The sequence below is a fragment of the Trichosurus vulpecula genome, chromosome 6, assembly GCF_011100635.1.
Source record: "Trichosurus vulpecula isolate mTriVul1 chromosome 6, mTriVul1.pri, whole genome shotgun sequence".
NCBI classification, from domain to species: Eukaryota; Metazoa; Chordata; class Mammalia; order Diprotodontia; family Phalangeridae; genus Trichosurus; species Trichosurus vulpecula.
Window position 1 is genome coordinate 261,950,977 of NC_050578.1, and position 11,545 is coordinate 261,962,521.

General features: G+C 36.3%; 2 protein-coding genes across 2 annotated transcripts; one reads left to right on the forward strand and one right to left on the reverse strand.

Moving 5' to 3' along the window:
- The first annotated feature begins 1,391 nt into the window (after positions 1-1,391).
- On the forward strand, positions 1,392-2,330 carry LOC118854205 (olfactory receptor 4P4-like). The gene has a single exon (XM_036764550.1). The coding sequence runs from the start codon at positions 1,392-1,394 to the stop codon at positions 2,328-2,330; it is 939 nt and encodes a 312-aa protein (XP_036620445.1).
- An 8,042-nt stretch (positions 2,331-10,372) lies between these two features.
- On the reverse strand, positions 10,373-11,302 carry LOC118855442 (olfactory receptor 4P4-like). The gene has a single exon (XM_036765541.1). It carries the CDS (start codon positions 11,300-11,302, stop codon positions 10,373-10,375), a length of 930 nt encoding a protein of 309 aa, XP_036621436.1.
- Positions 11,303-11,545: the final 243 nt, after the last annotated feature.

Genomic DNA, 11,545 nt, shown 5'->3' on the forward strand with positions numbered 1-11,545 from the left:
TCAATATAACATTTTCTTTTTTTTATTCCTTATTTTTTTTCACTTTTCCACTCTGAATGGAATATGCCAGATTTCTGACTCATAGACAGCAGTCTTGTTTGTACTTTTTTACTATCTCCTACCGATTGAGAGAAACATTCAAAATAACAATGGTAATACTTAGTCAATTGGCTTAAATTTATTGCATATTACTATCATAATAATTAATCTGCATAATGCTGAATTTGATCTGCTTCTGAAGGTAGTGAGCTCATTATCATTGGACATCTTTAAGAGGGAGCTGGATAAGCATTTATCAGAGATATTATGGGAGTGATTATTACTCATAAAGAGTATCAGCTTCATAAAGTATCTGACAAACCTGAGATTCTGTGGACTGAAAAAATGAATCAACATTCCTATTCACTTATTATTTTATTTGAGATTCAGAATGACTACGTGAGAAAGGTACAGAAATTACTGTCTTTTTCACTTTCCAGATGTGGAAACAGAGGTGTCACTTTAAATGAGTTTCTCATTAACCTAAGCAAAAAAAAAATAATAAGTGTGAGAGGAAGGAAATTGCATCTATACATACACAAGCATATGTACATATATATATATGTGTATATATATATGTGTATATACATGTGTGTATGTATGTATAGAGTACCCCTTCTTTGAATGAGCTAAGAGCTAGGTAAACTGAATGCTTAATGAATTTTGTTCCATTTTATTATGCTTTTTTCCATTTAATTTTATTATATTTTTGGATCTGCATTCTCTTCCTCTCATCTCCCTTCCTCAATCTCAATTGAGAAAATAAAAACAAACAAATTATGAACATATATAGTGAAATGAAGCAAATTCCTGCTTTGGCCATGTGTAACAAACAAGCTAACAAACAAACAAAAAAAAACAAACCTGAGTCTTTACTCTTTGATTGTCACCTCTTTAATAGGAGGTTGCTTTCACATATAAATATTTTGTTGATTAATTTTATAGGACATTTTAATATTATCAACACTCCTAAGAATTCATTTGAACTGACTCAGAAGGTTGTATGTTTCTTTCCCCAGGAGATATCTAGAAAGCAATTAAAAGCCCAGTTGAGAACATAGCAGATTCTTGCTCAATTGTGGTTTGGATTGGACCATATCAGCTATTCCTTCCAACTCTAATATTCTGCGAGCCTATGACTGGAATGATCACAAATCAGTGCTGTTTCATAAACATCGCAAGTACCCTCCACATAGGATATTTAAGTGATACATCAAATACCCATTCTGTAGATATCAATGTTGTATTCATGAACCTTTTCGCCATAATGTAATTGACACAACACTGATACAGTATTTCTGATGATGCTTTATTTCAGATAACTACTGGTCACCTTCTAATGTTGAAAAAAAATGAATCATAAGAATAACATCACTGAATTTATTCTCTTGGGTCTTTCTCGGAATAACCAGGTTCAGATTCTGTGCTTTGTCGTTTTCTTATTTTGTTACGTGGCTATTCTGATGGGAAATTTCATTGTCATGATCTCTATAGCATGTAGCCAGCTCATTGAACAACCCATGTACTTCTTCCTGGCTTACTTGTCCATTATGGACGTTTGCTACACCTCCACAGTGACCCCTAAACTCATCAGAGATATGCTGGCTGAAAAGAAGAGTATTTCCTATACTAATTGTCTGATACAGCTCTTCACGGTGCACTTCTTTGGAGGGGTGGAGGTCTTCATACTCACAGGGATGGCCTATGACCGATACGTGGCTATTTGCAAACCTCTCCACTACATGGCTATCATGAGCAGGGACAGGTGTAATGCATTGGTCTTGGCTGCTTGTGGTGGGGCGTCTCTGCATTCATTTGCTCAGTTTCTCCTTGCTGCTCTCTTACCTTTCTGCGGCCCCAATGAAATCAATCACTATTTCTGCGACATGTATCCACTGCTGAAACTTGCCTGCGCTGATACCCACAGGTTTGGTCTTTTAGTAACAGCTAATTCCGGGGTGATTGCATTGATGGTTTTTATTGTCCTTATGGCTTCATATGCTGTGATCTTATATACCCTTCGGGCACGTTCTTCTGAGAGCCGCCAAAAAGCTCATTCCACCTGTGGTTCCCATATCACTGTTGTATTCCTGTTCTTTGGGCCTTCACTTTTCATTTATATTAGACCACCCACCACATTCCAGGAGGATAAAGTTTTGGCTCTTTTTTACACAATCATTGCTCCCATGCTCAATCCTTTGATCTACACTTTGAAGAATTCAGAAATGAAAAATGCCATGAAGAAAGTGTGGAACAGAATCTTATTCAAGGGAAGAAATCAACTGTTTTAAAAGGCTTTGCTACCTTTCACTATGGGCCTTGATGTTGTGACTGAATCCCAGCTCTTTTAGCATAGGTGTATGAGAAGCTACTCTGGGAATCACAGAAAAGTTTGCATGAGATGTAGAACTTGAAGAGACCTCAGAGTTCATCAAGTCCATTATACTGATTTTTACCAATGAGAAAACAAGAGTCAGGATTAGCCAAGTGACTTCCCAAAGGACACACAACTGGTTTTTACTAAGCCAGTGTTAAAATTCAAATGTTCTGACTGAAAAATTCAGTGGTCCTACATTCACACTGTTAAACCTTTTGAAATGTTGATAAGTCTTGATTTTAAGTGATTTTATCTACTAGTGAGATTTCCTTCATATATGGTCATTTTGCCAATTTATATAATCATACAAAAAGTGAAAAAATCCAGTAAGTAGTATCCTCCCTTTTTAAGTACTAAAATTAGGGGGTACACATATCAGAAGATGCCTGGGTTTTTATGTCACTGTCTAATAATAGCATGCCTTTATATATTAATTTAAGATTTACAAAGCACTTTACATATATAATCTCATTTTATCCTCCTAACAGCCCTGTAATATAGATGTTATTTTAATCCTCATTTTAAAAACCTGAGACAGAAAGAGGATAAATGAATTGCCAAGGGTCCCAGAGCCAGTAAATACCTGTGGTCAGATTTTAAGTCAGGTCTTCCTGGCTCCAGGTTCAGCACTTTATTCACTGGACAACTGCCTTCTATTGCTACTTATATCTTCTTCTGCTTGTCTCCCCACTGAGACTGTCATGTCTCAGAGATAGCTAGTGCTAGGATATTAGACAGTGTTGTCCCTATTGTGGAATTTTGTGAAATATGTTAAATAAGTAAATATATATGCATTTATATGTAATGCATACACGTATAATCTATCAAGCTATCAGAAATCCATATCTCTCACCATCCATCTAAAATTAAGGTGCAGAGTCAAGAGCGGTTTAATGGAATTGAATGTAGCATGTTTTGGGGAATAATATCATTCTGTCTACAATAATCTCACCCTTCCATGAACCTCGAATTGAATTATACCTTTTAGTCTTCCTTTCAGCCATTGTTCTTTCATAGTTGCCTTATTCTCTTACCTTAGGTAAAAGCATATTTGGATCTATTCCCAAATATTTAATAGTTTATAGTTCTTAATGCAAAATGAGTTTCTTTTTAAAAATGTTTTATATTCTTGAACTTTCTTATTAAATGGGAATTAATCTGAATACATATATGCTTTTATTTGAACATGCATATATGTATACTTTGCAAATTCATATGCACATAAATATATTGCATGCATATGTATGCCTATTTAATAAGAAGTATTAACAATGAAAACATTTTAAAAATAAATTGTAATTAGAATAAAGTCATAAACACACAATTGACTATACATGTACGTAAGTGTGTATGTATGTCTGTATGTATTCTTGTATCTTTTACAGTTGTGGGAGACTCTCCTTGTCACCTATTCTTTTCATTGAAAAACTTTAATTTTCTAGCTTTGCTATCATGTTGTCTTCAAATCAGGATGTTTTCAACTCCTAATTCTGAAAACTGTTATTCCTAATATATTCAATGTTTATGGATACTGCTATAATTACCAATTCTATGTCAAATAATGAAAGAATATTTTTCAGTGTATTTCTGGGTATAACTAATATTTTTATAACTACAAATTATGAACTCTATATTTAAAGTAGATATTTTATAATGATTTGAATAGTTCATTTATTAGTTAAATAATCTTTATTAAGTGCTCAGTATATGTATATAAGTGCTCACTATATGAACACTCTCTTAAGCACTGGGGGATGAAAAAAATAAAACATAATCTCAACCTCCCAAAAAGATCACATTCTTATGAATCAAATAATACACACACACATACATAATACTTACATAAAATACACAGTGTAAAAGGAAGGTTATTTCAGAATGAAGGCACTAGCATTATGTGAGGAGCAGCAAAGGCCTTCTATAAAAGTTGATTTTGAGCTTAGTCTTCAAGGGAGCCATAAAGAAGTGGAAAATTCCAGTCATACAAGAAAATGGACTACTGAAGTGTGAAATCAAGAAATGGTGTGCTGTGATTTAAGAAAAAAAGTAAAAATGCTAATATAACTGGATCATAATATAGGAGGAAGAATGTATATTGCGAAAAGACTGTAAGGGTAGGAATTGTGAAAGGTTTTAATTTTGATTGGGTGGAGCCAAGATGGCCCTGTGAAAACAGCATCTTACCAGAGCTCTCTCACAAGCTCTGTCAGATACCTATAAAAATGTGAATCTGAACAGATTTGAGAGAGTTAGAAACTGTGAGCAGTCTGAGTGGGGCAAATTTTTAAACCAAGAGAATCTGAAAGGTCTACAGGATGGATCTGTAGGCTGGGAGAGTGCTGGGAATGTGGAGTTGCTCCAGACAGCACCAAAGTGGAAAAAGCTGCCAAATAGAGCCAGCGACCCAGACTGGGAGAAAGCTGGGTGCCTGAAACCAGCAGAGATCCCCAGGCCTCCCAACACAGGACAGGAATCTGTAGAAGCCACAAGAGGCAGCAGCGGAATACCACCAGCTGTGAGACATTAACTGCTGAGGCTTGCAGCCCAAAGGTAGGAAATGCATCTTCTCGAACTTCTGGGAGACTTAATGGCCAGGTAAAAGGCTCTAATCCCTCCCCCCTGACCCAGAGAATTCCTAGGGAAAAAATGCTAGAATAGAGGAGACAGAAGTGGGGCTTCAGTGAGAAAGCAATGGGAGTTCCCGAGTCCCAGAGGGGCAGAGCCAGCAGGGGGCAACACCAGGAGCCCAGACATACCCTTGCACCCCCAGGGGAAGTGGCAGATATAAGCACAAACAACAAACAGCTGAGACCGTTGCTGACGAGCAACAGGGCTGCAGAGCTGCTCCAGGGAAGAGGAGACATCAGGCAGCCAGACCCATCCCCCACACCTCAGGAAACTGAAGGCTATAATACACAAAGCCAGTAATTAGACACATAATCCCCAGAACAAGAAACCTGGGACAGATATTCCTGAGCCCCAAAAGCAGAAATTCATTGTAAAGGCACGAAAAAGCTAACCAACATGAAAAAGAACACACATACACAACAACAACAACAACAACAACAACAACAACAACAACACGAGGACCACTGATTCTTTTTATGGAGACAGGCATGATCAAAATACCAATTTGGAAGAGGATAGCATTGACACTATACCCACGTCTGATACCTACAAAGGGAATGTGAACTGGTCTCAAGCCCAAAAAGCATTACTGGAAGAGCAAAAGGAGGATTTTAAAAACCAAACTAGGGAGCTAAAAGAAAAAATGGAAAAATAAAACAACTGGAAAATAAAAACCACTGATGAAATAAAGCCCTTAAAAATAAGATTGGTGAAATGCCTATGGAGATTCAGAATCTAAATAGAGAAAATGACACCCTGAGAGGTAAAATCAACCAACTGGAAAAGGACACTCAAAAGCAAAATGAAAACAGCAACTCATTAAAAATTAGAATTGAGCAATGGAAGCTAATAACTCTATGAGGCATCAAGAAGTAGTAAAACAAAAGGAAAAAAATAGAATAAAATGTGAAATATCTGATCGGAAAAACAACTTACCTGGTAAATAGATCCCAGACAGACAATTTAAGAATTATTGGTCTACCTGAAATCCACAATGAAAAAAAGAGCCCTGACAGTATCTTCAAAGAAATTATCAAAGATAACTGTCCAGAGGTCCTAGAACCAGAGGGTAAAATAGTCATTGAAAGAATCCACCTATCACCCCCTGAAAGAGATCCCACATTGAAAACACCGAGAAATATTATAGCCAAATTTCACAATTACAAAGTCAAGGAGAAAATAATGCAAGCAGCCAAAAAGAAAGAATTCAAATATCATGGAAATATAGCCAGGATAACACAGGATCTTTCAGCTGCTATATTAAATGACAGGAGAAATTGGAATATGATATTCCAAAGGGCAAAGGAGCTGGTACTACAACCAAGGACCAACTACCCAGCAAAATTGAGCATAAATTTTCAGGTACAGAGATGAACATTCAAAAAAAATAAGGGAATTCCAGACCTTCCTGATGAAAAGGCCAGAACTCAATGGAAAATTTGATCTTCAAATACAAAACTGAAGAGAGACATATAAAGATGAACAGGTGGAAAAATCCCCCACAAGCCTCATTAATAAATAAGGGCAAATTATTTACATCTTTATAAAGCATTATATCATGTTATGTATCATATGTGTGTGTGTGTATGTCAATCTTGAGAGCAATACAATTATTATGACAATTAAAGGGATACACACAGACTGTGGATGTCTGTATAAAATAACTGATATAAGGGTAAAAAACATAATTAAAAGATGTAAAGGGAAGGTTCTGAGAGAAAAGATAAGGAGGTAGTAGAAAAGGGTAAATAAAATCACATAAAGTGGCACAAAAAACACATTATACTAGAGGGAAAGAAGGGAGGGAGAAGAGCAGTACTTCAGCTTTACTCTCATCTGATCTGGTTCAAGATGGGAATAACACACCCTGATAAGTATATAAATCTAACTTGTCCTACAGGCAGTAGGAGGAGAAAGGGGGAAAAAAGAGAGAGGGGGTGGTCAGAAGGGAGGGAAGAAGTAGCAAGTGGAAAATGGGAAGATAAGGGAGGGGAATCAAGAGGGAGGGTAAACTGAGGAAGGCGGCTGTCAAAAGCAAAACTTTGTTGAGGAGTAGAAGGTGAAAGGGAGAAATAAAAAGATAAATGGGGAGGGGGGGGATAGGATGGAGAAAAAGACCCAGATAGTAATCATAACTGTGAATGTGAATGGGATAAATTCTCTCATAAAACAGAAGCAGACAGCAGAATGGATTAAAAAACATAATCCTACAATGTGCTGTTTATAAGAAACACATTTGAAACAGGGGATACACACAGGGTACAGGTAAAAGGCTGGAGTAAAATATATTGTGCTTCAGCTAAAGTAAAAAAAAGCAGGTGTAGCAACCCTAATCTCAGACACAGCAAAAGTAAAGATAAATTTAATTAAAAGAGATAAGGAAGAACACTACATCCTTCTAAAAGGCACCATGAACAATGAAGCAATATCATTGTTTAACATATATGCCCCAAGTGGTATGGCATGTACATTCTTAGAGAGGCTAAGGGAATTACAGGAAGAAATAGACAGCAAAACTATATTAAAGGGAGACCTCAAGCTCTGCCCGTCTGAAGATGATAAATCTAACCTCGAAATAAATAAGAAAGAAGTTAAGGAGGTGAACAGAATTTTAGAAAAGGCTGGTATGATAGGCTTCTGGAGAAAACTGAATGGGGATAAAAAGGAATATGCTTTTTTCTCTGCGGTACCTGGCACATACTCAAAAACTGACCATGTACTAGGGTATAAAAACCTCACAATCCAGTTCAGAAAGGCAGAAGTAGTCAAAGCATACTTTTTGGATCACTATGCAATAACAATTATTTGTAATAAAGAACCATGGAAAAATAAGCTAGAAATTAATTGAAAACTGAATTATCTAATCCTAAAGAATGAGTGGGCCAAAGGACAAATCATAGACACAGTTAATAACTTCATTCAAGAGAATGACAATAATGAGATAACATACCAAAACTTATGGGATGCAGCAAAAGCAGTTCTTAGGGGAAGTTTTATACCTCTAAATGCTTACATGAATAAAATAGAGAAAAAGAAGATCGACGAATTGGGCATGCAACTGAAAAAGCTAGAAAAAGAACAAATTGAAAATCCCCAATTAAATACCAAATTAGAAATACTGAAAATCAAAGGAGAGATTAATGAAACTGAAACCAAGAGTTTGCTGTATTAATGAAAACACAGGTCTAGTCTCTTTCTCTCTCTCTCTCTCTCTCTCTCTCTCTCTCTCTCTCTTTCTCTCTCTCTCTCTTTTTCTCTCTCTCTCTCTCTGTCTGTCTCTATATATATATTATATATATGTATATATATGTATATATACATATATATATAATGTGTGTATGTGTATACATATATTTATGTAATATAGATAGATACATGTAGATATAGATATAGATATATACCAGAAGGTAAGGAAGTTATCATAAATCCTTTCTTGGAAATTTTATTGTCATTCTTAAAACTATAATATATGTGTCTTACATCAAATGAACTTGTGGTGTTTGAAGGATCATCAAATTTCAAGGTGGGATATAACCCTAGCTTACCATCTATCCCAACTTGTAAATGAAAAAAATTCTCTACAGTGTAGATGACAAGCTTTCTTCTAGCTTTTCCTTAATGACTTTGCGTAAGGGAGAACTCATTTCTCCCCAAAACAATCCATTCCATTTTAATGAAGTTCTATTTATTAGGATGTAATTATTTTCCCCCTGACGTAAAGCCTAGCTTTACTTCTTTGCAACTACACTCTAAGTTCTCTTAAAATGTTTGACAAAGGGGGAAAGAAGAGGAGAGAAAGATAGTGTATCCAGGGCAGAAGTGATGGCCTAGGAAAGAACTATGAGCAAAGTGATTGAAGACCATGATTAGGACAGAAGAAGATTAAGGATCATAAGGCAGAGGGAGAGATTCGATGATAAACAATCATAATGAGATTAAGGAATTTCAAATAAAGAAATGCCACGGAAAAAATTTGTGTTATACCAAGATCAAGAGTAATACTATTTTCCTATTTAGTCAACGTTGAGTGGTCATGAGAACTGACTAAATTTGAGTCACTAGGAAATCATGATGCCTGAAGGAGTAGCATTATGTCTCTTTGCAGTACTCTAGCATAAAGACAGGAGATTAAGTAGAGAAAAAAAAAATATGGTGAAGCAGCAACTGAATTCCTTCAGGAAGTATGGAGACTGTTCTAGGTGTGGGTAGACAGTGGCTACTAGAAACAAAATTGGGTGATAAACTTTAATTGAATGAATCTCAAAAAAAAGATGAGATAGAAAGATGGTGTATAATGAGAAAATGGAAGTGGCAATGGAAAGTAGTTTGATATGGAAGTGGAAGGGCATTGATGTCCAACTACTATATGACAAATTTGACTAAGAACTGGTGATACAAAGCTACAGAGCTTACATTCTCTTTATTTGATACACTACCATGTGCGATTACATAAAAAACAATATATATATATATATATATATATATATATATATATATATATAGACAAAGGAAATCAAGATAAGTCAGCAGGTAAGCAAAAAAGAGAATCAAGAAAGGGTTCAGGTCCAAGGTAGTGTTTGGGTTGAGGAATAACATTCATTTTATATTATTTGGATATTCATTAAGGGAATTGGAGATATTTAGCCAAGAGAACAGGAAACTTAATGTGAGGGGGTAAAAGGTGAATGAATGTTTTCTTCAAATATATGAAATGATCTGCTGGGGATGAGATCTGTGCCTTATTTTTCTTGGCCCCAGAGGGGAGAATTAGGTACCATTAATAGAAATTGAAAAGAGTCATTTTCAATTTGACATCAGGAAAAATTCCTACTTGAATTCAACAAGGCTTCTAGAAGATATTGCTTCTCCTTCCTTAGAGATCTTCAGGTAGGACAAGATTGGGGTCTTCTTCTTTTAACTTGGGGGTTTGACTACACAGCTTCGAAAAAATTCTTCTACTACTGAAAGTTGGTGCCTTTAAAGATAGCAGCAAAGGAAAAGGAATAAGACAATAAAACCATATAGATAAGCATATGAACTTGTTGGTATATTAGTATTGGATATTTTAGCACCAAAAGACATACCCTTACATACAAACGCACAAAGATTTACAAACATCCTTTTTGTCCAATGTGATGACTTTATGATTAAGAGTCCAATACCCAGTTTAGCTCAGGAAGAAATAAGCACTCTAATACTCAGGACAACTGCTCAAGTTGATTAGATTTTAGGAATACCTCTAGCTCAGATCACTGAGTCGTGGAAAATTCTTCCCTTCTGCTTGGTAATAGTTCTATGTTTGAAACAAGATCATATACTCCATGCAGGTCATTTTCTTTTGGAAAGCAGTTTTTCTAACCAAACTTTCCTCATGGCGTTCTTCATGTCAGTATTTCTAAAGGAATAGATGAAAGGGTTGAACATAGGAGCAATGATGGTATAAAAGAGGGCAAAAACCTTATCTTCACTGACAGAATTGCCAGTGGGCACATAGGTGAAGGCAAGGGGCACAAAAAACATGATGACTACAGTAATGTGTGATCCACAGGTGGAGAGGGCCTTGCGCCGACCCTCTGAAGAGTGAGTCCTCAAGGTGGTCAAGATAATGATATAAGAAATAAGCAAGGAAATGAAGGTCAAAACGCACAGCATTCCAGTGGTACCAATTAACACAATAACAAGCAAGAAAGTGTCTGTGCAGGCCAGCTTTAGGAGAGGAAACACATCACAGAAATAGTGGTCTATTTTATTGGGGCCACAGAAAGGCAGCTGAAGAGCAATCAACACTTGCATGATTGAGTGAAGGAATGCCCCTACGCAGGAGGCCAACACGATAAGACGGCATGCCTGCTTACTCATGATGACCATGTAATGCAGTGGCTTGCAGATGGCAACATAACGATCAAAAGCCATTGCCACCAGGATGAAGATCTCTGTGCCACCAAAGAAATGAGCGTAGGACAACTGGGTCATGCAGTGGTTGTAGGAGATAGTTGTTCTCTGAGCCAATAAATCCAAAATCAGTTTTGGAGCAATACTGGAGGTGAAACAGACATCCGTGAAGGACAAGTAACTGAGGAAGAAATACATGGGCTGTTCATTGAGTTGACTAAGCCTGATGGTGGTCAGGATGAATAGGTTTCCCAACAAGATCACAAGATAGCAAAGAGAAAAGAAAAGAAAACCTACTTTCTTGACCTCTTGATTATTGAACAGACCCAGCAGGATAAATTCACTGATGTTGTTTCTATCCCTCATGACTTCAGCACTGAAATGGGTATATAGGGAAAGTCAGTATACCTAAAGCTAAAAAGAATCAGGGATAATATTAGTTATTTACTTAATAACACCAGTGATAACCAGGAATTACAGTCACCATACAAGGAGAGAACGTGACACTTATTAATTGATGAGTTAATTGATTCCATTTTAATATTATCAGTCAACAAGCATCGTTTAAATGCATATTATACTCCTGTGGAAGAAAGTGGTAGAATTACA